General features: G+C 41.1%; 1 protein-coding gene across 5 annotated transcripts in view; it reads right to left on the bottom strand.

The window, feature by feature from the left end:
- Positions 1 to 26,319, bottom strand: part of UNC13B (unc-13 homolog B) — a 206,993-nt gene that overhangs the window by 128,978 nt on the left and 51,696 nt on the right. For 3 of the 5 annotated variants that reach the window (XM_074533533.1, XM_074533535.1, XM_014270368.3), the window contains one exon: positions 14,382 to 14,604. In XM_074533533.1, the coding sequence (XP_074389634.1) occupies positions 14,382 to 14,604 (223 nt within the window). Of the gene's footprint in view, positions 1 to 14,381; positions 14,605 to 20,735; positions 20,772 to 26,319 lie in introns of all 5 variants that reach the window. The other 2 variants (XM_074533532.1, XM_074533534.1) reach the window with 1 other exon arrangement.

Here is a 26,319-nt window from a genome sequence, read left to right as displayed (position 1 = left end):
AAATAAAGTTAACTTCACTTTTATGCATTAAAAGTTTATGATAAAATATGTTACAGTCAAGATTAAGACTGTCAAGAGCTTTAACTTACAACCTTTTACAAAAACAGAAAAATTTTTCAAAGAAAAGTCAAACACAGGGGTGTGACCTCTGTGATTCAATACACCACTTTCAGGACTGAATTCCTAGAATCCTCAAACAAAATACAGCAGATGGAGATTTCTCATGCAGTCAGGAAAATTATGGCCAAGAATTAAGCAACACTCATATTTTTCTCTTGCAATCTTGGAAGAATTTGGAGCCAGGAAGTTCTGTGAGTGCAGAGCTGCAACTGTATGATCAGAGGAACAAGTTTCACTTACATTACATAGAATTATATATATACTTAAATTTAAGTTTAGCAGGGCTCTGTTTTGATTTTTAAGGGCAACTATAACTTGGCACATGCACAGGACTCACTGCACTCATGAAATATGGGTATCTTCCTCTAGGGACTTTCATAACTGCATGAAATAAATTTTGCACCAATTTTAGGAAGACCAAGCATTAGAATATCTTCACTGATATTTCTGAAAGTGTTTTAATATATTCATTAACATGAAGTAAACCTAAGTAGTTCTATTATTTATCATCAGTAAGTCAAATTTCTAAAATTTAAAACATTTACCTTACATTTTGAGAACAAAATGTTCCTCCCTACCAATACATTCTACCTGTTACTTTTTTTTTAGCAAATACAATAATATTATTCCTAAACAAGAAAGCAAAGTTAATTGTATGCAGCAGAATCAACACACAAAGACTATAACTTCTGAAAGGCTAATGAAATTAGCCTTCTAAGAACATCTTGTTCAGTGGGACACACTATAAGAACATGAGAAATTCAATTACACTTACAGAAAAGGAGTGGGAAAAGGGGAGAAATGGTCTAAAAGCTTGTATGGAACTAGTGATTGCAGTTTGCCATATTGTCTGTGACAGCCACCAGTGATACCACAAACACTGGGAAGGGACTGGGACTGAGCTACGAACATCAGACACCAAGGCCACTCTCTACTGCTGCAGCATTGCATTATAAATGGTCAAATCCCATTTATTATGCCTCATTTGTAACTAGCCTTTTCTCATTCAGCTGTTCCACGCCATGCAGATCTGCAGCCAGTGTGTCAGGATGCAGAGCTGCTCCATCAGGAGCAGAATCAAGTCCAGTTTCTTTCTCCTCAGGCTTCTCTGGCACATGCTCCTCTGCCTGATCTTCCTTCTGCAGTTCACCTGAAATCACATTCTGTTGATCTTCTGACTCTTTGTCAAGCTTCTCTCCCAGCTCTTTGTTGGATGTATCATCAACAGTGTTTGCACCAGATGGCTCTTCAGAACGTTCATTGTCTGCAGCATCAGGCTGCTTTGAAGACAACTTCACTTCTATATTTGCGTCAGTCACTTGATCCGAGATTGCAGATTTTGAGTTTTCTTCTGAACTGACTGTTCCTAACACCTTGTCATCTGGTTTTGACAAAGCCTGTGGTGGTACATGTGGTTCCTTTTTGGCAGAGGTCTCCTTGATGTCTTTTTGCCAGGGAAAGGAGAAATCTAGCTTTTTCCCAAATACTGCTCCTTGGGCACTCTCTGGCTTACTCACCTTTTCTTCACCACCTCCTTCAAACAGAGACATAGAGAGTTTCTTAAAACTGGACACAAGGCCCTCATCTGTTCCTGCTTTATTAGCAGAAGGTGGTTGTTGAGAGAAGAATGACCCAAAAGGTTTTCCACTATCAGAAGATGACATAAAGCCGAATTTTGGCAAACTGGGTATGCTCGGTATTTCAAAGACAGGTTTACTACTGCTTGCATCTGGAGCAACATTATTAGCTTTACCCTGTTTCTTCAAGTCAGATTTGGAAGCAATCACTTCTACAGGCATCCCCTCAACTGTTAAATGTTTTTCCTGTTCAGCAGTTTGCTTTTCTACCTCACTTGTCTTCTCTTCCTTCAGCTCAGGCAGATGAACACTGGGCTCATCAGCTGGAGCTGTGGGTTTGCTATCATTACTACTGGTCAAGTCCTGCTGATCAATACCAGCATTGGCCTGATCCCCTGCAACAGCAGGCTCTGATTCCAGTGTAGCACTCTCATCTAACTGGGAAAGGTTTGTGTCTGCCCTGTTAGTCTGGGCTTCCACTTCCAGTGCGAGCTCATCAGTAGAGCCAGTGTGAAGGATGTCAGAGGCTGCCTTGTCTGCAGGAGCAGCTTCTTCCTCTGCTACACCTGAAGGCCCCACAGCTGGTTGGAAAGCACCTACATCAGCCTGGCCAGTGGCCTCAGTCTGCACTGCATCAGCTGCACCACTGAGATCAGACTGGCATGGCACAGCATCTACCACCTCAGAGGGCTGTGCTTCACTGTCCTGCTGCAGCACCTCAAGGGCTTCATTCTCACTAGAGACTCCTGTTTCTGGAGTGGCACTCAAAGGTTCCTCTTTAGAGGTTTCCAAGCAATTTTTCTCCTCAATTTCTGTTTTCATAGGAGACTCTTCTGTGGAGTTCTCTTCTGTTGAAGCAGATATTACATCCTTCTTCACAGAGGTAGAGACATCTCTTTTAGACTCTCTGGCTGCAGCTGTATTTTCTGGCTCCCTAGAGTCTTTTGCAAAAACAGACCCAGTGACATCTTTCACACCAGTGCTTTGAGGTTTAGGGGTAGATTTTGGAGGCATCTCTTTTGGAGATTCTTTTGGACCTTTGAAGATGCCAAATATATCGTTCGTGAAAGCTGGTGCTGGGCCACTTGGGAGGGATGAGAAACCAAAGAAAGAGGAGCTCCTCTTCTGTGCAGGTGGAGGTGCAGTAGCTTGAGGTTGAGAAAAGAAACCAGAAAATGTTTTAGGTGGTTTCATTTTTGTCATGAAACTGGAAAACATTTCAACTGAAGAATCCAGAACTGATTTATCACTCTCAGGTTCCTTTGGTTTGCTTTGCAAATTAGGTGCCTCTGGCATTTTAGGAGGAACATGTGGCTGTTGTGCCCTTTGTAATCTGTCAGCTTGTTCAGGTATTTTTTGTTCTGGCAACTCATTCCGTACACGTATTTCTTCAGACGCCACTTCATTTTTCAAGTCACTCATACTATTTAAGTCATTTAGACCCTGGGAATCCATCTTATCACCTGAGGCCACACTATGATCAACCTTTTCAGAAGTTTGCTCTTTGGAAGAATAAGGCCCTTCATCAGTAGGAAATGCAATGCTGTCCATTTTCTCCACATTACCCAAAGCATTTTCTTCTGCCCTTGGGGAAATACTCTGTTGGTCCTGAGAACCCTCCTGCACAGTGGGAGTCTGAAGGCAAGGGCCAGGAGCAGACAGGCTGGTTACTGCAGTGTCCTTGGCTTGTGGAAGCTTTCCTAAGCCACTTTCTTCATTGGCCTGTGGAAGCTTTTCTGAGCCACTTTCTTCATTGGCCTGTGCAATCTTCTCTAAGCCACTCTCTTCACTGGCCTGTGGAAGTCTTCCTAAGTCACTCTCTCCACCGGTCTGTGGAAGCTTTTCTAAGCCACTCTCTTCAGCTACTGCAGCAATACTTTCTACATTGCCCACTGCCAGCTTTTCTGATTTATTTTCTGGGATTATGAGGTCATTAGATGTTTGTTTGCCAGTCACTGCTGCAATAATATCATCAACTTCTTTTTTATTGTCTGCATCTTGTTGCATGGTAGAACTGCTGGTTTTGACACCAGAGTCAGTGGGAACACTTTCCTTCGTATGTGGTTTAGCGTTCACTGTTTTAGTTGGTTTTGTATTACTCTCCTGTCTGGGAGCAGTTGGTGGCTTAGAATTCACTGGTTTAGTTGTTTTTTCTTGCCCTGGAGTAGTTTGTGGCTTTTCATCCAAAAAGGATGTCAAATTGAAGAAGCTAAAACTAGTACTTCTTTGAGGTACACTCTTTTCAGGAGCTGGACCACTGGAGAAGAAGGAGGGCAGATGAAACAGCCCCTCTGTTTCTTGTTGCTTTCCACCAGCAGGAGCAGCAGCAGGCGCTGAAGGCTTTGGTTCATCCGATCCAGTGAAGAAGGAGAATATGCTCTTACTGGCGGGCTGGGATTTCGGAGCAGTGATATCAGAGAAGCTGAATGGCAAACTGAAACCCGACTCTTTGGGTGTCTGGTCTGGCTTTGGTTTTGCCCTATTAGCTGTGTCTCCCACACGACCTCCCTGTTGCTTTGGTGTGGCCGTGGGTGTGCTGCTTTGCTGCCCGGCTGGCTGGCCCAGATGGCTTCCTTTGGGACCTACACTCACTGGCTTCTGTGAAACATTTCCAGGAGGCACTTTTTTACTTCCAGGAGACTCCTCAGATTTTTTACTTTGTTGTTCCTCTTGCCCCCTGGGGCTAAGAGAGACCTGCTTGTCCATGCCTTCTGTTTTCACCTCTTCCTTGGGGGTGGAGGACAGACACGGCATACTGGCACTCTGGAGACCCCCAGTCTTCTCAGGTTTCTGCCTTGGCTCAGTCACAGTCCTGCTGCTGGGTTTTGGCAGAGTAGTAGGACTTGAGGTTGGTTGAGGAGACACAGGCTCCACTTTGAAGATATCTCCAAGGGATCCAAATAAAGATGAGATGCCAGAGGTTTCCTTCTGTTCTGGCTGTTTCACCTCTTCTGGTTTATTACTTTGCCTCTTCTCCGGTTCTGGTGATGGCTGTGGCACTTTGCTTACTTGTGTTTTAAAGAAATCAAAAAATCCAGAAGATTGGGGTTTGTTGGCAGTTGAGGTTGCAGGAGAATCTTCTCCAAGACTGAACAATTTCAGAGCACTTTTAAATAATGTCTCCTCAGGCTCAGGGGCTGGTTGGCTCGGAGTTGGCTGTGGCTGACTTGGTTCATTAATGGCTGCATGCCTTTCAAGACGCCTGGAAGCTGGAGCTGCTTTAACAGGTCTCTCTTCCCGTATGGGCCTGCCATCTGCAGCAGTTTGGCTCAGTATAGAAGGAGATCTTGTTAATCCTGGCTTTTTAACATGGATGTTTTCAGTCCGGTGTAATTCTGGCTTTTCATTTCTAGCAGCCTCCAAATTAAGTTCTGACGAAGTATTTCTTCTTGGTTCTGATGTAACAGGAAACTTCTGCCCAGTTTGTTCTTCATCTAACTTTTTATTTGGTGTAAGTGGTAAAACATCAGCCTTATTTTCAGATGGTATTGACCGTGTGTCTGTTCTCTTTGAGGTAGAATCTTCTGATGTCTCAGAGCCAGGGCTTGTAGACTTTCCAATTAGTCCACCCAAAGCAGAAAATAAGGAACTAACTTTGTTCACTGGTGTTTTCTTGTCTTCCTCAGTCTTTTTTGCTTCTGTTACTCTTTCAGTAGATGCTGCAGTTTCTTCAGCTTTAGGAGTAGACTGAAACAGCTGGAATCCAAAGAATCCTGATGACCCACTCCCAGACGTTGTCACTGGGACAGCCTTACTAACTTCCTTGGTGTGGGATTCCTTACTCAGAGATTTATTGAAACCTGCCCTGGAATGTGTTCTGAGATCAAGGGTTAATGGAGGCTCATCTGAATGACTCGGGGTTTCCTTCTCAGGTCTGAAATCCACCTTTAGTTTTTGAAGTTTATAACCTGAAAAATCTAATGGCTGCTCTCTCTGATAATAAATTGACTCCTCAAACATTTGTGAAAAAGTTTCCAAATTCATGTTCATTAGCTGGTCGCTCCTCTGCAAAGCTACTGACAAATCCAGGGGTTTATTTGTTGTATAATCATCTAGACACTCTTCTTCAGCAAACCAAAACAGTTCATCTTCACTGCCAAGAGGCACTTTGAAACCACAAACAGCAATTGTGCTGTCTTCCAGCACAGCTCTTGGAATGGAATCCATCTGGAAATTATAATCCCAGCAGTCCATGTAGGAGTAAGTTTCAGGAGCACACACATAGACATACTGTCCAGTGGGATCAGTGAGCAGGGAATACACATACTGGTTGTCACTGTACATGTAGTATCCACAATCACCATCTTCTGATGGCCACCACACGCCCTGCTCAAGCATCATTATCCACTCCTGATACTCCCTGCTATAGGATGAGTACATTAAGCCTTCATCCATACCTAAAGTGTCTTGGTCAATTAGTGTCCACATTGTTCCATCACAGCCAGAGGAGTAGCTCAAATCCATGGGCAACTCTTCAAATGAGTAACTGCCGTCTCTTTCAAAGGGCTGAAAGTTACTGTAACTTTCACTGACAGAATTAGCAGTCCATGCATCATTTTCTTCCAAACAAATGTCTTGGAACATTAACTGGTCAAATGATTCATACGATATTGCACTTAAATCTAGACTCTGTCCATCAAAATTGGCATTAGTCTGCCAATCCATCACATTTGCATTCCCATCCTTTTTACAAAGATTCATAACCACATCATTTTCAGGCCAGTCCAAGAACTGAGGGGGCAGAACAGGGTTCTGGTTTAATACGTAGTAAACTGGTACTGCTATTCCATGAGTGTCAGCCAGTCCCCCCGTTTCATATTCCCATTCAAAGCTAGAATGGCTCCTGGTTTCCTGATAAGCTGAGTACTGCTCTGTAGAGTTATAGCTTTTATTAGTCAAATTGAGTGATTCATTTGATCCTTTGTTTAAAGGAGTTGGAAGAATTTTAGATTCTGCATCCTGGTGAGGAATATGCCTGCTATTTACAGGCTTTCCAGACAAGTCCTGTACATTGGCTTGCAGATTTAGGGCCTCAGAAAGCAGAGGATGTGCACTGTGAGGAACATGAGGCTCAGTTGTTTCATTTACTCTTGCACTGGATAGGTGGCCAGTAGTGGAAGATTCCACTGTTTTCACATTATCCTGCTTCTCCTTTGGTTTTGGCAGCAGATTTTTTAAGAAGCTGGAAGCTTCCTGCTTTTCTCCAGTGCTGCTTTGACTGTCAGAAGCTGTTCCCGAATTACTGGGTTTCGTCTCCAAGCTAGAATCCTCACCTCTATCAAAAAGCTTCATGAAGCCCAGAGAATTTGGTTTTGTCTTCTCTTGCTTACATTCAGACAAGTTTTCACTTGAGGCTAACCTAAATAAGCCAGAAAATAATCCAGGAGAAGTGGTTTTCTGGCTATCACCCTCACTTTTAACAGTTGAATCTTGATTATTGGCTGTGTTTTCATTTGAAGAAATGTGAAGAAAACCAGAAAGAAAACCTGTTGTGTGCTTCTTCTGAGTATCATCTGCACTTGGAGCTTCTGGCCCTTTGGCTGAAGAGGTGGATTCAACTGAGCCTTTGCTTAAGTCTGCTACATTTACTCCCTCTTTCATCTGTCCTCCTTTTACATTTCTAGGTTCTTCTTGAGTACTATTAGATTTCTGCTGCTCTTCATTGGCCTTAAAGGTAGCAGAGGCACTATCCTGGTGTTTTTCTCTGTTTACCTGGACAGTAGATAGGTTTTCTTTAGCCACGTTTCTCCTTTGTAACAGTTCCTCTTTATTGTCTGATAAATTTGGAACTGAGCTAGATTTTACTGAAACAGCATTTCCTGAATTACTGTTTCTGCTTTCATGCAGGGAACTGCTACTAGAACCCTCATGACTTTTTTGATGCTGTGTAGGTGCTAGATTTTCCGCAGAAGAAAATTTAAATAACGATGACATAAAGCCTCCCTTTTCATTCTTCTGCTCTTGCTTTGCTGATGAACCCAGCCCACTGATAAAAGGAAGTTTTCCAGTGAAAGGAAATGAGTGCTCTTCCTTTGATGAACTACTTTGTTTTAGATCCTCCTCAGACTTATGGTCTTTAAAATGTTCAGACGTACCTTCTCTCTTCTGTTGTTCACCAGAAGGAAGTAACAATTGACTGAAAGACTTTTTGAGCGGGCTAAAAAAGCTTTCAGATGCTGTACCCTGATCTTGAGGCTGTGACTTAGGTTCCACATTACCTCTGTTTTGCTTGTTTGCCAGTCCATGGCCTGCAGGATGCTGATCCTCTGAGTAATTTGCAGGAGGCTGGTCCCTAGCCATGGGTGCACCCCCTACCAAAGTGGCACCAGGCTGACTTGTAATAGGATGCATATCTGGTTGCTTCTGTGGCACATCTGGCTGCTTCGGAGCCAAGAGACCATCAAGATTGGCTTTCAGACTGAAGGAACTGACTGAGTTTGTGAGCCTGCCAAAGATGGAAGACACAGAAGTGCTACTTGCATTTACCTCTGCCTCACTTTTGGTCTCGCTTTTCTGTGCCTCTGGAACAGTGCTGCTGGTCCTGGCTGACATCTGTCCAGATGGTGCTTCGCTCCTTTTTGCCTCCTCAGCTTTCACAGCATGGCTGTCCTTGGTGTGCTCCTCTTTTGTGACTTCTTGTTTTGGCACTTCCTTCTCAGAGAAGATCTTTAAAGGATTAAACATGCCTAGAACTGAATTCACAACTGAATGCTGGTTCTGCTGGCTGTCACCAGAATTTCCTTGTGTTTGCTGGGGAGGATGTGGTGCAGAAGCCTTACTGTCTGTCCCAGTGGTTTCTGGCTTGCTGGAGTTTGTGTTCTGGGCTCTTTTATCACCACTCACCTGGGATGGTAGCAAAGACTGAATAGAGAACTTGGCGTCAGATTTACTATCTGCTGCCCCTCCAGAAGCAGAACTCTCACTTTTAGCCTTACTGGTAAATACATTCAAGATTCCACCTTCTGATGAGTTTTTGTTTTCTGTACTCTCTGGAGTGGAAGACACAAGTTTTTCAACAGATGCTGTGAGTTGCTTTGTGCTTGACCCTACCTTCTCTGTGAAAGAGCTAAAGAGGGAATTCACTGTATTTTTCACACCTGACAAGTCCGGAAGAGATTCAGATTTGCCTTTGGTACTCTCCTCTGCAGCAACATGTTTGGTCTGCTCAGATTTTTTAGCTTCTGCTGTATTATCAGCATTATCCTGCTTCAGTGGCACATTCTCAACATTTTTTTTTGTTTCTGGCAATGTACCAAATTTGCTGATTTCTTCCTCCTTTTCAGCCAAATATTCAGAGACTGATTCTACCAGACACTGAAGTTCATCCATTGTATCTATGTACTCCTCATTGGGTTCCTCAACAGGTGACAGTGCTAAGTCTTGCACAGGATGATCACGCTTGCTCTCTTTAGTTTTATGGTTTTTATCAGTGCCATCTTTTGACTGGGAGCCCATATTTGCAGGGAAATTAGCAGTTATGTTTCTTAAATGGCTGATGTCAGAATCATACCATCTTCTTGAAAGTTCCCCCATTTCCTCATCTGAAACAGGCGAGTACTGGAACTCATCAGAAGCACTGCTATCGAATTCTTCAAGGACATCAACAGGCACAAAAGTGTTCTCTAGCATCCTCATGTGTTTCATGTCCTCACTGTTACTCAGGTGAAGTGAGTCCTCACGGTTCATCCCCTGCTTGTTGGGCAACTTGCCACTTTTAACCATTAACCCATTTTTGTATGGACGCAAGACTGGGTAAGCAGGCAACCCCTTACCTTCACAGTTCCTGGTATATTTTCTAACTCTATCATATACTGGGAAATCATCAATGAGTTCAGAATCAGCTTCCACACCATTGAAATAAACTGTTTTCTCCCCAGGAAACTGCAGACTTCCATTTCTCTGCAGGCTTATTCGCTCCCTCTCTTCAAAACTGTATCGCAGTTTCTTTTTCCTTCTTCTATCAATTGTATCATATTCCTGAGGATATCTAGGGACATCTACAGACCCTGACTCCAGACACACATTTTGGCAGTACCTTGATCTTTCATAGTGATTTAAATTTTCTCTTTTTGAGAGAGTTTGTATCTTTTTCCCATTTTTCTCATGGCAACTTCTAGTTTTATGATTTTTTTCTAGGAAATCCTCTATTAACAGTTTTCCTAGCTCTTCATAGTTATTGTCCTGTTCTTCTTCTCCATCTTCAGTGTCAAATGGAATGATCCTGACTCTTTCATTTCTAGCTAGAGATCCTTGTCTAAGATGAAAAATAAAGGGAGTAGGAGGGAAAGGAAGAGAGGCAGCAAAAAAAATAGGAAGGGAAAAACAACAGTTTTAAAAAAAGCTATAGGAAGGATAGAAAAAATAGTAATGGAAAAACATGCATTAAATAAACGTAAATTAAAATCAGAAACATTCAAGAATAACAAAATTGAAAACCTTCCAATCTGCCACCATTACACTTCAATCAAATAGTCAAAAAAAGCAGCATGGGTTGTGAGATTCCATCGGTTATGTCTGCACAAAATTTAGAAATGCCTTTTTGAGGGAGAACAGCTTTTTGTGATCAAGTGAGGGCACACAGCCTTGGCAGTACCAGTACTCTGCAGTTGCTTTTTTAGGCATGCTGAAAAGAAGTCACTTATTGCAGCAACAGGACTACTTTGAGATGCAGTGCCCACGCGCACCATTCCACTATGCTGTGCCTGCATTTCAGTCACCCTGGGCTGCAGACTTTGTTTTAGCAGTACTCATAAAGCCTTCAGGGACCTTCTACCTCCCAGAGGTGGCAACAGAGCAGAGATTTCATCTGGAGACTTAGGAGCCACTGGACCCCAGGCAAGTGAGGACAGGGGACAAAACGTAAACTGTGGGCACGAGCAACAAGAGGAATTTCAGCTATGTTACCATTCTTCTTTGCTGGGAGAGCTCTTGCTGCAGCTAAAGGCCTCAAGGTGCCCCTAAACAAGACAAAATTAAGATTCTCAGAGCTGTTACTGGACCAGAAGGTGAATCAAAACACTGGGGCTGGATGTTAGCCCATCATGATGGGCTAGATGATTTTCAGGATCTGTATTTCCCATTTATAACACGTTTGAACAGATCCAGCAATTTATAATTGTCCATTGTGGGAGAATAGATTAAGCTGCAGCAATTAAGCTGAAACAATCTGATGCTTTCTAGAAACCCAAGTAAATGACCCTTGGGATTTTGGGATTAATTCTTATCGCTTGGTCAGCAGGATAATCTCAATCGTTCAACAGCCCCAAGGGTAGTAGCAAGGAAACTTCTTCACCTAAACCTCACAAGGACAGCTTCTGACAATCTAGATACAAACAAACAGGTAGAAAGTGGATGTAAAAACATCAACATGGTCATCTGAAAGATGCAGCTTTGCCTCACATCATCTACTGCTGAGAACTGAGGCGCATGAGGGCATGTGTGCCCCTGACCCCCTAGTGCCAGAGAAGGGCAAAGATAGCAGGAATTTTATGGATACTGCTAATCCAAGAGTCTTCACCATGAGAGCTGCATGAAGCATGCCAGCATAGGATACAGATGGGACAGCCCTTAGAGAGAGATGGGTCATTGCATTTTCTACTGCTGCTTTAGTGCTGCATTTCCAACAGTATTAGCTAACTTATACTAATTGGAAAGATACTCATTACTTTAAATGAATCCTGTTATACACAGTTTAGAACACTTATTACACTTCTTGCTCACTATTTTAAGCCAGTAAATGAAATAATTTTCTTTCAAAAGATTCCCAGGGCCACCAGAATTACTGGATCAAGCCCTTCCAGAGCTCAGCTGAAGACAATGGATGCTACATGAATGTCTGAAGAGCCATTATCTGTAAATGCTGAACCGAAAAATGTACTAATTTAGGCATAAAGAAAATTACTTTTCTTTCTAATCTTTCTAAATTTTTTTTCTTTCTTTCTTTTCCTGTATGTGTTTTCTCTGCTCTTTTACAAAGCATCCCTTTTATTAGAAATAATGATGAGAAACCCAACACATGAGAGGAGAAAAAGACATCAGCCCGGCATTTAACTACTGCAGACCTAAAAAACAGCTGAGGCAAACAGCGAATATCAGCTGAAATGTACCACAAGAACACTTCAAAGCAGCAACACTGGGGAAACAGGCAGAGAGGGCAACCCACTCATCTCACATCTTAAGACTCAGATGTGGACTCTCATAGTGGAATCTATGCTATCATACTGAGTAAGACTAGTGAGGTATGGAGGACAAACAGTTAAAGAAAATGAGCATTGCAAAGAAAAGTTAGTGCTTAAACCAAAAAAAAAAAAAAAAAACCAACAAAAAACCAAACCAACACACAAAAAACCAAACCAAACCAAACCAAAATGCGAACAAACAGAAAAAAAAAAACCCCACAAACCAAAACTGAGGGAAAGACGTCTGCTCTTCTGAAGCCAAACTGGTTGCTGGCAGCAAAACACACTCCAAGGACACATAACAATATTGCCTGTCATCCTTAGGAGAGGTTGGAAGAAAATACATTACTTCAATCACAGGAATATGATCACGTGTAACAGCTAATAAAGAGAAGTAGAACTTGTTCATCCAAATATTGTAAGAAAAAAACCCAGGTGCTAGAACAGACACTTTCAACTGAGGCATTTCGGCACTGACAACCTTCTGCACAGTTCAAGACAGGTTTCAGCAGGCTCTTGTCTGGTTCTTCTGGGTCTGCCCAGAAGACCCTCCTATAAGCCCTCATTTTCACAGCAACCATCAGCTGCAGTCTGCTGGGAACACTGATTTCATCAGGTGACTGCCTGGCACACAGCACTGAGAGCTGCTAGGAACAAAAGTCAAATACAATTTGGTCCTGCAATACTCAGCTACAACTTTGTTTTGAAAATATTTCAGATCTACCCACATGCTTTTTTTCAGCTAGCTTGTTAGAAATACCTTTCTGGTAAGTAAAAGAATCCCACATAGCCTCTTTGGAAAGCTTATGTGCATATTTTATGTTATAAGATCAAATATGTAGCAAAGAATCTTGTTGGGCATGTGGAAAATGCACATGGGAACAGGAACTCTCAGATCACCATTGAGGATCTGCATTTCTGGACTGAAAGTAACTTTAGACCATAGCAAACTACAAAGCTCATGGTTTTCAAGTAAATTTTATCAGTCAGATCCTTTCACATCAATACCTTAAGGAAACTGGGGGGGAAAAAGAAATATATTCCAGCCTGGTATTCTCTAAAAATTCAAACCAGCAGCGGTTCTTTAGAAGGTCTTAAAAACACCTCTATCTTTTAGATACAGATAGAAATTCACATATACACTGACTCCTAGCAAAGTGAGCGATGAAAAACTACCTGTATTGTCAACACCACTCCAAGAAATCACACAACTCCAAAAATATGTCACCAGCATTGGCTTCCCCTGACTGGGGGTCCAACATCACTGTTCAACTCAGCTCTTCCAAAAAGAATAAGCCTCAGCTCATCTTCTCAATTAGATCTTCAGCAATTTTACCACTGCAAGCCAGCAGCACAGATTCACATGGGAAAGGGAATAACTTGCTTATATATAAGACATTTAATGAACTAGGAATAGAGCACTAGGAATGACACATCACACTGCAGTAAATGCATTTTGTTGGCACATTTGCTTCTATTCTTGAAACCTCAGTAACAGTAACAACATTAGATGTTACCATTAAACTTCACCCTTTACTATTAAAGATCATACATCAAGAAGGGCAAAACTTAACCTCAGTCACCCAAGACAATAACTGAATTTAGGTTCAGACTTTAGAAAACAAGAACATTCGCACCAAGAGAGATAAGGCAGAAAAAAATCAGTTATAATACAAATAGAACTCTGCACTTCTAACTGTGATAGTGCCTCTTCCTTCCTCACCAAAGGCAGAAGTAGCAGCTTAGCCCGTTCTACAGAAACACTCAGCAAGCTGACCAAAATCTTCTGCTTTCACCTTGCACAACTAGTTCTAGCTCACAGCCAATGATCCTGGTAAGTTAGTGCAGCAATGCTCAGTATTTCAACAAGCCAAAAACACTTGTGAAAAAACACTACTAATTTATGGTAAAAAAAAAATCAGAGCAAACAAACTATCTTTCATACAGCTGAAAGTATGAAAGAGAAAACACACCATTCAACAGTGTTAAATGGTAACAGGAACAGAAGGGGAAAAAAAAAAACCAACAACTAATCTGTTACAGACCTCCTTCTTGAATACATTGTTTTGGCAGAAGTAATAGAACTGGAGCTAATCCAGAAGAGAAAATAAATCTGCACCAAGGAAGAAGCTCCCAATAGGATAACTCTGCTAGAATGTGTTTCACTGGCTTGAGAGGAACACCCACGCCACGGCACCAGAACAAGCAACTATCCACTATTCTAGCCTTCAGAGAGTAAGGGGAAAGTACAGCCAAGAGCAAATGACCCGAAGTTGAGCATATCTGTTAAAGTGACTCCCTAAACTGCCAGATCTGGTGTAACATATACCCTCACGGGTTTTTCCTGGTTCCCAGCAGAATCCCAAGATCAACAACACCCGTAACACCTTCCTACCAGAAGACTTCCAGAGCCCTTGATCTGCCTTCCTCTGCCAGCTCGGTACCTTCATGGTCTGCAGTGGGAAAACAACAGGGCAAGGAGAGCTACCCATAGGAGAGCACTCACCTGGCGGCCACATGGTCCCGATAGTCCAGATCGTAACTGTGGAGGGAGTCGGCACAGGAATCCCGCAGGACGCCCTGCTGCTGCAGGCGGGCCGGGCCCGTGAACTGGTGCACGGAGGCGTTGGGCTGCACCGTGCTGTGGTACCGAGGGGGGAGGCTGCTGCTCGTCTCGCTGCGGTAGTCGCTGTCCCGGTCATCCACGGCACTGTCAGCATCTTCAAAGGCTAAGAGACAAAAGCAGTTTTAGGGCACAGCTCTCTCAAGTTGCCTTGCTGGGACAGTGGAGCCCGCTTAGTTTTGGAAGAATGACCAAAAAAACCACCATTTCTGCTGTGGCTGTATCTCCATCTGGGAGCTGGCTATAACCTCCAGTTCTCTCAAGTGTGCACCAAGGAACTGCAGTGATTAGATCCTCACCCTCCCTTCCCCCTGCCCATTACAGTTTATTTTTCTTTAATCATTACTAATAGGCAGATTAAGACATCTGTATTTTAAAGCAAAACACCTTCCCCCCCGCCCTCAACAAAAAAATAATCAAACAAACCCCAGCACCCAAAATTTCAGGTACTTTGCAGCTGCCGAAATGAACCTTTAGATATTCAAAAAGAGAAAAAAACCACAAACTCAAAAACACTTTCTGAAAAGGAGCTCTTTCTGAAAACTTTTCAACCTTTAAACTGTAATACTGTCCTTTCTTCTCAACATTCCTAACAGAACTTTGTGCTTCTGGATTTTTTTAATGCTTTTTCTTTTTCTTTTTTTTGGAAGTATAAGTTGAGAGAAATTAATGGAATGTACTCAGTAAGAAAATCAGAAGAACTGGGAGAGCAGTTCTGCCTATACATAATTACACTACTTGTTATAGAGGAAAATTGCTACATTTAACACATAAAGGTAAATTTGCTTAAGCACAGTACTTAACACTAACTATAACCTTCACAAATGAAAAAGCTCCTTTCCAGCGAGTCCCTCTCCCTGCAGAAACATTTCTGCTTGGTAATCTTTCAGGAAAGGAGAATGCCAAGTTATAGTGAGGTAAGGTATGAAAAATATATGGCTGTGTGTGGCTGTGCAGGATGCAAGGTTATCTTTGCAAGCTTAAAGTGAAATACACACACCATAAGGCAGTGGAGTGCGCCATTAACATGCTTGAAACAAAAGAAAATAATCAGCCATTACTCATTCTCTCTGCTACCAAGTCTGTCTAAAAGGGACAATCAAATTAAAGCCCTCTCTGGTAGGTTATCCAGTAGTGTGTGTCCTACACAGTCATTCATCATGAGGCTGAACAATGAAGTGAGAGTGCTCCTTACATGCCAGATCCTTAAAGAACCCTGCACTGAAGTGCTGAAATTCCAAGCAGATGGAATTTCAAGCGTCAGGGAACTCCCTTTTCTTCCATGGGTGCTTCCCATACCCTTAACTCAATTTCCATTTTGTTTTAATCTGAGGTAAAATTTGTTCTTGGTGATCTTTTCAGTTCTTTCACAACATAGTAAGATTAGCACTCTACAGTGGATGGAAGAGGAGAAAAGAATAGCAGCAGTAAACATCTGCAAAATATGGGCCACTTGAAAAGGCCCTGCTCTACACTCTGAAGTGGAACCAATTCAATTTGATTGTCCACACCGAAAATGGATTTAAGCCTCCTGCCTTTTAGTAGTTTAAATGCTGCAGGGCTCTTGTCAGTCTCTAGTCAATTGAATAGAAAGGAGTATCAATCATATGCTGCTGTATTCAGCTTTATGAAAAGCACAGTGTCCATCAATTTTATCCCAGCTCAGTGCTTAGGAAAAATATTCAATATTTACTACACAGAAATGCTTTCATATGCCAAACTCCGCTGAGGAGCACCAAACTTCCAGCCTGTGGAGCAAAGGCTGATCTATTTGTCAATCACAAGGCTTATATTGACCTCACAAGAATAACAAGCCATTACTCAGCTGAGCAATGCCATTGCTACTGCTCAACACTTGAGCCATTGCCATCTAATGAATAATAATTACTTCTACCAGACAGAAAACACGCTGCTCCAAAGATTCTCTTAATGCCTCACTTTACTGCTCAACTAATTTCTTCGTCCCATCAGATGTAACTGTCATTTAAGCTAAAGCCTAAGTAAATCTGGTATGATGGAAAGTTCTTCAGCTGTGGCTCCATAATCATGACAGCACTTGCAGAGGCTGAAGGCAGCCTCAGTGAGATACAGGTTTAAGATCTGGTAAAAGTCACCAGACCAACAGCTTTAGGAATAAACAATTTAGCTAGCCTCAAATGTGTAACAAAAAATACAAACCAGTAGTAAAATTATGGGTGAAAAAAAGCTGAATCCAGTGACTCACTAATACTGGGAGTGCAAAGATTTACACAGTTATGTTTATTAGGAAGCAGAACACTGCTTCTATGGGTCAGCAACTCTGACCCGCTGACAGGCTCAGAGAATTCCAAATGAATCAGACTATTGCAGAAGCACTATCTGGATTTGTTCACCAGTCGTCACATCTCACCTCTGCACTATCAAAGGAAGATTTTTGACATAAACCCCAGTATCTCTAAGCAACATCCCAAAATAGCTGATTAGCATAAATGTTAATCAAACATTTAGAGCATATACGTTTATAAAAGCTAACACCAGAACTTCTCAGACTTCTTACTGGTTTATAGCAGCAGGAAGCCTCTTTGAGGTCACGACACAAAATGCCTCCCTGAGGCATGTTTAAAGGATGAGGCAGGAACACGTTTTATCTCTGATGTATGCCCCATGAACCTAACAGCATCCACAGATGTTAATATCAGACAGAAATCCTCAACTCATGAATAAGAGTGAACTCAAAAAACTCTTAGTCATACAGAACTGCAACATCCCTATGAGCACTCTCACTTTATTTAACAGAAGTGTTCTCAAACAAAGACATTGCTCAGCCGGATAAAAAGCATTAAAACCTGGCCCATATGTGGCTTACAGCACACATTACCTTGGCAAGAAAGTGTTTTCTGAAATGCCAGCATATAATGATGATCCCATTCATTAACATACTTGACGCCTAAATTTTAATTAAGAGACTGACAAGAACTTGCAGAAGTGGCTTTGGGATGCAGCGCCCCTTCAAATGGAGGCATTACAGCCCATGCTTCCGCAAAACATGCCTCATAACACACACGGTGTAATAAATTCAAGTAGTTTTCTTCAAACAGGTGATTAAAACAAGTCTTCTATAAGCAAAGCTGGAGCTTAGCCTCAGTCTCAGAAGATCAGTAAAACTGGTAACAAAACACATAACAATAAAAGTAAAAACCCAGTAATTTTTTTACCCCAGATTGAGAAATTTCACATATACCAAAGACCTGTCAAGGGATGAAAATTGTTTCTTTGTCACTGGACCTACTGAGTAGAGAGCTGTGGGTAAGGCTGCAGGGCAGGACAGAAGCATGCTGTTCATGTTTCATCACTGAATATTCATGCATATGGGGAGCATAAGAAGAAAACCCATTGGGGCAGTCACATCACACAGTAGGATTTCACAGAATGGGTAAAATCAAGGAAGGAGATACCTTCTGTGACTGTTATTCCTCCCCCTAACTCCCACCCCCAGAAGTTATAACATGACTGCTGCAGGGTAGAACACATACAGATTTTAATATCTTGACCTCAAAAACACTTTGACAGTCCTGCTACACCAGCTCAATTAGGCTGCTTTAGCCTCTGGCAGCTTTCTTTACATCAAACTTCAGGACAGCAAGGAAAACTAGCAGCAAAATTATTAGAGATGGCTGGATGAATGCACTTGAAGAAGTGGTTTTGCCTGGTTTAAGGTCCCAAGGCACAGCAGGAGCTCCTCTCAAAACGTATTCAGTTGAAATAGCCTCCTGCTTTTCCTAGCACACTGCATCATCAGCCCCTGGGAGCTGACATCCAGTCCCCCAAGCTTAGTTATCCTCTAGAAATTTGAGCAAAATCTTGGACAAAAGCAAAACCCTCATAAGTTCTCCAAAACAAGCACTGAGCTTTTCACAGCTTTTGTCTATGTTAATAATGGTAGAAGAAAATAAATTGTACTAACTGAAGGAATAACTTCCATGTCAGCTAAAGTCTCTGCCCACTCTACCCCATGGGCCTTGCAATTAATTCACCTTCCCCTCCTGTCATCCATTTAAACTTCTTCTCATCATAGCTGCCAATAGCTTCTTGCCTTAAGTCTCAGATCCCACTGCACCATCATCTACTGAACCACTGGTCACTTCTGACAAATACACTTTCTAAAATCTTATAACCAAAATGCATACTAGCTGAAAGAGGACTACCAAAGTAAGAAGGAAGGAAAAAAAATTCAAAAGCACACAAGGCTGATTTTGAGAAATTATTTAAATGGAACTTTGTAGGTCATGAGTTCATTGTGTTGTCCTCACAGCTTAAAAATACATTTGAAATTTGCATATTTTTAAGACAGTATGTTTGCAATACTACGTCTCCAGTTTAAGAGCTTTCATAATCCTGTTTTTCTCACTTGAAAATACTCTGCTGCTGAAACATTCATCAAGAACAGAACTGACAGGCTGAAGTGCAAAGACTCCCTTGAACATCTACTCTACTTCTTCAAGCCTTTCCCTTTCCTAAAATGAAACTAGGTCAGCAGTACAAGATGCCTCTTTCCTGAAGCATCCTCTGCCCAACTAACAAGAGTCTGTGCTACAGCAGCTCTCTTGCATAAAGCTCCCACCAGGAAAAGGTCTTCCAGCTACCAATACGCTGTTTCTGCTGCTTCCTTCTCAGCTGCTTTTTAAACATTACAATTAGAAGCATGTTTTTCATTTGTATTGTTTTTCATATATATCAAGCTAACAGAGCTCACTTGGAAACACCAATAACACTGCCCCAAGGCTGACTGTAAGGATGCTAAAATGACTTCAAAGAGGACAGCACCGCAAGGAAGAAGGGGAGGGAGGAATGGAGGGACCCTCATGAATACAAGTACCTTTTCAAGCAAAACAACCACACACTGACTCTCCAGATAAACAGGAGAAATACATGTACACAGCCTTCCTACACTTCTCATTGACTAATGCCTAAACATCCCATTTCCCTTTCACATACCCAAAAATGGAAAAGAAAGCTATTTAGGACACTAGTCCTTCTTATGTTATTGTCAAAACTTAGTTAGTTACCTCTCAGTTATCTACCACAACTTCAAGAATAAACAATTGAGACATCCAGCACTGACAGCACAAGCGAGTTGGTCAACACTGACAATGCACAAAGAACTTACATTTGATCAAAGACAGGAGAACAAGGAGGACAAAAAATGTGGGAGAAGAAATGGGAAAGTTACTAGTGGAAGACTTCTAGAATGCAGAACAGTCCTCGTATGAAATGCACTGTAACATCAGCTGGACATTAGGCTCAGAAGCAGTAAGAGCATCCTCTACAAATTCCATTATGTCAAAAATGGAAGAGCATGAAGCAAAATCTCTGCCCTGCTAGAGGCAGCCACAGTGATCTTTCTTTGCATGCTTCCCTAAACAACATTCACGTTCTTGTCTCACCCACAGGGAACAAGCACCTTTACTTTAAGACTGATAAATCAACCCTTGCATTTTCTAAAGACTATGGAAGCCACACACTGTATCTTGAGCTTTTGCTCAACCTAGCCTGTTAGCATCTGCAGCACCTTCAGAAAGTGAAGGTACATTTTCTAGAACAAAGAAGAAAAATTTCACAGCATAATGAGAATTTAACGCAGCTATCTCCACGTGTGGCATCAGCTCTACAGATCACAGACAGCTGAAGTATCTGAGTTTTTCCTCAGCACTAGTGAAAGCAAAGCCCTGCAACTTTTGCCATGATATACTTGTCCCACTGAGGCTGAACACAACACAATACCTACAACCTCACCAGTGTGCAACAGTCCTTTCTTCTTTCAGATTTACTCCTATTTGTAGTATTTGGAATAGTTTTCCATCTTAGTAAGACAATGACTACAGATTTCCTTGTGTTTTTCTATTACTTCAAACACTGATTTGGGCTCACATAGATATGAAGATCGACATAAAAGACATACACAAGTAAAAAACTAGAATCACCTTTATAGGACAAGAATAACAGTCAATTACACCATCGTGTCCTCAAATTCTAGCAGAAGGCACAAGCAACTCATATAAAACATGACCAAAACAAAGCTAAAATGTGAAAAAATGAATGGCCATCCATCCACACAAATATGAGGTCTAAGTGAAAGTAAAATAAAATACAACAGAACAGACTTTCTATATGCATGAATATTTCCACTTTTCCTTGTACTGGAGCATGCTGCATCACTATACGATCAGAAAGCTTGCAAGAAATCAAACTGTTACGTACTCAGCTGCTCTCCCCATCCGAAATAACTCCAGTTGCCTGCATGTAACACAAATGGCAGAAAAGAATAGGAATGGAAAAAGAAAGCTTAGAAAAAACAAACCACAAGCATACTTTTCATGTATTTAAAACGCCTTAGAGATTGTGAACTTGAAAATTTAAGGGATATTTTTCTTTATAAATACAACATTAAGTTTATGTCGGGGCTTGCACCTCATGTCCAGTTTGTTTGTAAGACATTCTGAAAACTGACATCATTATAAACTCTTGGAATTGATAAGCAATCATGCATTTATTAACACAAGTAGACAAAATACGTATCAGTCAACCTAGCAAGAGCAGTTAAACATTGTTATTCCCTAGCATACTCAAATGTCTCAGAAACCAGAGCCCAGTTTAGAGCAGCATCCGATTCCAGGCTAAACTCTGGAAATCAAATGGCAAAAGTCACTTCACATTTCCATTTCTGCCCCCTTTCCAGACCAAAGTTAACCCAGTGATGAGTACCACTTCAACAATAACAGCATGAAAAACTGTGAGCATGTAAACAATGTGAAGTGAAGAGTAGGCAGATAAGCAGATAGACACACTGGTAAAAGGTTAAGGGCTCTCATGACATTCTAAGGCAAACACCCATGAAGTTAATCCTGCAAGAGTAAGAAAACCTTTCCATGTTAAAATTGAAGATGAAAACAAATTCATGCTAAAGCTGCACAGCAAGTTCGTAAGACATTGAAGTTTTTACTTATCAATACCCATGCTGTCACCCCAAGGTCATACTCAGTACCATGGATTCAACAAACCAGTACATACAGCCCTCAAATCACTTCAGAACCATACACACAACTTGCAACTCAAGAAATGTTTCAGAACCAGCACTTCTAGAAGTCAGTGTAAAAAACACTTTAAAAAGTTACATTTACAGGAGTGTTGATGGAAAAAGTGCAGCTGACAATAAACAAATTCTTCACATGCAGACAGAAAACGAGCAAGAGCTTTCTGTCCTGGCTACCATCTCTAGCTACCAGCCAGGCACAGAGATGCATCAGAGCTACAATCAGATTACTCCTTTCTTTTCAGAAATAGAAGGTCTACAAAGCAACACAGATGCACATCAGTACTTCCATGCCCCTGGATTAGGCTCTGACAAACACACATGTGGTGCTTTGCACAGGCACAGGCATTGTTCAGGTTCAAGTGGCACTTTTATATCTGGTAGAATTTCAAAGGTAGGTCATTACCTTCTGGCTCCTATAGTAGTAGTTAGAAAAAAAAAGCAAAAAAAAAGCAATAAATGTATGTTTGCTTTGGTCATTAAAGGAAGCAGCCCCAACTAAGTGGAACAAATTGAATGACAATTTTTATGGTGCTGATTTAGAAAGAGGCACTGATAAAATGCTGAACACATGCAGTTACCATAGGGTACAGAAGGTCTATTTCTCTGCTGTGTACAGAAATTCTTGTTTACTGGATTTAACAACAGAAGAGAACTGAAGTCCATCAAGTCAAGCAGCAACAATCTACAGCCTGAGATAAGACAAATGCCACTCAGCAGCAAGAGTGACAATGCAGCTGAGCTGGGCGTGCTGGTGAGATGATGTATCCAAATGCATCAGAAACCTGCCAGGATCCACCCAACATTGTTTGCACGATCCTGACCACAGAGCCATCACCTCAGGTTTGTTTTTCACAACAAAAACCTAAATACCAGGTTTGACAGAGGTCTGACTGTTATTTCAGGGGGGAAGGAGAAGAAAAAGAGGAATGCAAAACCAAGCTGGCAAAAAAAAACAGAAGTAAAAGAAATGGCGAAAAAATGAAAAGGGGAGACAACCAGGACAAAGGGTATGGAAACCAAAGGCAGGGACAGCATAGACAGTAGAGAGGGACATATGAAAAGGGACTGAGGAAATAAGGAGATGTTGGCAGAGCCCTGCACTGAGCTTTGATTTGCTGTAACCAAGAGTTCCCATTAAAAATAATTTCCTATTAATGCAGAAGTTGAACAACAGCTTACATGTATCCCATTCCTGAAAATCTCAAGACACTAACACATGTAACAACAACCCCAGCACACCCTTCCATCAAAATGTCTGTATCTCAGGTGAACAATAAGAGGAAAAGGAAGGAAAATTCAAGTATTAGCAGCTTGTATTACTATCAAAGATCCAGAAAAATTCTGTAGTGACACAGCATTATTGCAGTCAGGCTACATTGTAGTGAAATGCATGTCATTATTCACAAATGAATGCACATGTAAAACCCCAGAGCAACTGGGGAAGAAACACCAGACGATAACTATAAATTTCCAAAGCTGGTATGCAGATCAGAAAAACCACAGAGGAAATGGAGCTTATCTGTCCTCCAGGTTTCACAAAGATAAAAATCCCAGACTGCCAGCCTCTGCACAAACCACCGTACTCAATCTGCATGAAGAAATGAGTGATCTCTGAAACCAGCTGAGAATGTTCCTAACCACTAGGACAGAAAAAGGCCTGATGGTTGGCACAACACTACTCATCGTTTGAAACTGCAACAAGGAGAAAGCCACCAAGTGCTAAGACAACACTCATGGATACAAGGTCTGTCCTTGGAGGAGAAGCATTACCACTGCCCACAGGCAGAAAAGTCCTCAAGCTGACAGTGATGACCTTGAGCCAGCTACTTACCTGTCCACCTCAGTGCTACCAAGTTCCATATGAACAGCATGGAAATCCCACAGACTTTCCATGCCCAAGGCAAATAGCAGCCAATGCCAAGCAGGGCAAGGCAAGGAGAGGAACAGCTGCCTCTAGACAGCAGCTCTTTACCCTGCACATTTTCTCACACTGAGAAGCTGGGTTTGGCTTACCAGGCAATGCTACAACTATAGACTGGGGAAAGCAATGCTGCAGGAGCAAAGAGAAAGAGATGCAAAAACAGAGTAAGGGATTTTCAGTCAGAAGCTCAAAACTCCGCTTTTGTTTGTTTTTACTAACACCCACTTCACTTTAGTGTCTAACATTTTGGAAAAAAAATGAATTTATTAAAGATTCAACACATATGCTGCTTCATTTAAGATTCAGGAGCTAACAGTATACATCTCAGTCCTTCAGCATAATCGCAGAAGACCTGGGTTGACAGTCTTGATATTTTGAAGGTTAATGAAAACAGAATTTCTTTTTAGCCTTTTCAAGTTGTTTTTCTGCTTCATAAAAGAAATATGCATAACCATGATTTGTTAAGAAAACATCCCTTCCAGATCACCCTTGGAACAAATTTAAACCTGTGCAAACTCAAACTAAAAACACCAAGAAGTCCAGACAGATAGAAAACAGGAAGCTGTAATTCCAAAACCATACAACAACATACAGCAACAATGGAATACATGATACAGACAAGTCAGACTAGTCACTCCATGTGTTAATAAATACCAACAGTGTGTGTCTCAGTTATCACATTATTTTGTATCTGTAAGTTTCAGTACTCAAAAAATGAGGTTTCATATAAACCTCCAATTAAGGACTAAGCAATGCAAGCAGCCTGGTGTCTTGGAAGCTAAAACATTTTTGTCATTAACACATTTTATAAAGCACATCTAAGTTCCCACTGTTAGCTGAATATAACATATGCTTGTTCTATGCCTCAGTTATGCAACCATTCAAGGAGGAACTCCTCCTCCCCACTTCACACTGTCAAGCATGGATCAGCAGGGATACTGTGAAAAAGCAGAATATTCCAAATTTTTTAATGTCATCTAATTTGACTGCCTGTGTGCCACTTTGCTTCATTTCTATTCACAAGCCTCTGAGATTGGTTGGGACCTGCTATCTCTGTCAGAACATTATCATTTGCTGCTGACCACTGCTTACAGTCATGCTGGTGAATTATTCAATCCCCCTGTTGTATCCCATGTTTGGCACAAACAGAAATCATCTAAGTAAGTTTATAAAAGCAAACTAAACTCCCGATAGTATATTTGCTTCTGATAAAGTATCATTTGCAGAATGTTCTGGTCAGTTCTTTAACTGTGCTTAAAAAAATCTCCTATTCCCACGGCTAATACCCTCAACATAGTGTGAACAGATCTCAGATTCCATAAAAATCTACATTCTTCCAGTGTTCAATGTACTTCCCAAAACTAAACAGGTGGTATTTTAGTGGAAAAAGCTTCTAAAATAGAAAACATACATTGAATAGCTTTTTAGAAGGAAGTCAAGTTTTCAGTATGCACAATGCCAAAGAAGGTTTTATAACAAACACCACCATTTCCAGCTCAGTTTTGGAACACTCCAGAGGAGGGCTAAGGCCTCTGCATAAAAGGAGATAAGAAAACACAAGAGGCAAGTGAGCTAGAAGGATCTGACAGAAACAAGGACAGGTACTGGAGTGTGACACTGGAATGCTCTCCTTGCTTCCCAGTTCACCACATTCAGCTTATGCTGAAATTTTTGATTATTTTATTTCACTAAACAAAATGGCCCTTCTAGCCACTTTGATGTTGGCTAAACAAAATCAGATTGAGATCTGAGAATTTAAGCAGAGCTTGGATCTACATAAAATCATCCAGTGTACCACTAAGTTATTACAAACTTGTGCATCTCATCAGTAACCATAGTAAAAAGGCACTAATTTTATCTTCAATGATAAGTTGTAACATTTCTACCACTGCACTGATGCCTAACGCAGCTGCTTTGTCTTACAAATTTCCAGGCTACCAAGTCACACACTATCTGGCTAAGAGATTTAAACACTGTTACTGACAAGATTTATATACCCCTTCCTGAGATACAATTTTGGACTATAGTTGATCTCCTAACATGACATACATGCATAATAGCAAAGAGGAATTTAATCTACAGCAGCAGAGATAAAAGATTTGGTGCCTTTTCTTCTTATGACTTTTAATCTCAGACTTTAAGTACAAGCCGCACTGCAGGAGGACACATATTTATGGCCTGTGCATAAAGTTCAGGAATCATTTTTCTACCAGTTGAAAATCTTTAACTTTCAAACAGTTTATATTTCCCTGTAATAACAATATTCAAACTGATTTGCTCCTATTGCTATTAGTAATTAAATCATTACTAATAAAGTTTAAAGTCCTTCAAAAACTGCATTAGAAAAAAATAAGCTTTCATGAAGATCACTAGACAAATTATAAAAGCTAGAGTGTTTAAATGAATATTTCCTTTGTCTGATCACTGATTATAGAGAAACTTGGCAGTATTGGCAATGTTCAACATTTCAATAAGAACTTTACATTCAGGTTTTATTTAAAAGTAAAAACTATTTCCTTGTCACCACCTTTCAAAATGAAGCCCCTACTCCAGGAAAACAACAATTAAAAACCCATATTTACATGATCGGCAGCAAAATCAAAGCCCTAGAGTTCTCTAGAGTGCAGCAGTAGAGTACACCAAACTTTGTTACTGTATCATCTCCTAATATAACCAGTATTTTTATTTTTAAATTCCATATGCTGAGTACTCTTCCTTAGGCATATCCAGTCCTGCAGTAGCAGCTTCATCCTGAAATTGCAGGCAGATATTTTAGAATAAAACCTTGAATCTGTGTTCCTTTCAGCAGACCTATCATGCCTTCAGTC

Source organism: Zonotrichia albicollis, chromosome Z, assembly GCF_047830755.1.
Source record: "Zonotrichia albicollis isolate bZonAlb1 chromosome Z, bZonAlb1.hap1, whole genome shotgun sequence".
Lineage (NCBI taxonomy): Eukaryota > Metazoa > Chordata > Aves > Passeriformes > Passerellidae > Zonotrichia > Zonotrichia albicollis.
Note: the sequence above shows the minus strand (reverse complement) of the source record. Positions and strands in the feature narration are given on the sequence as shown.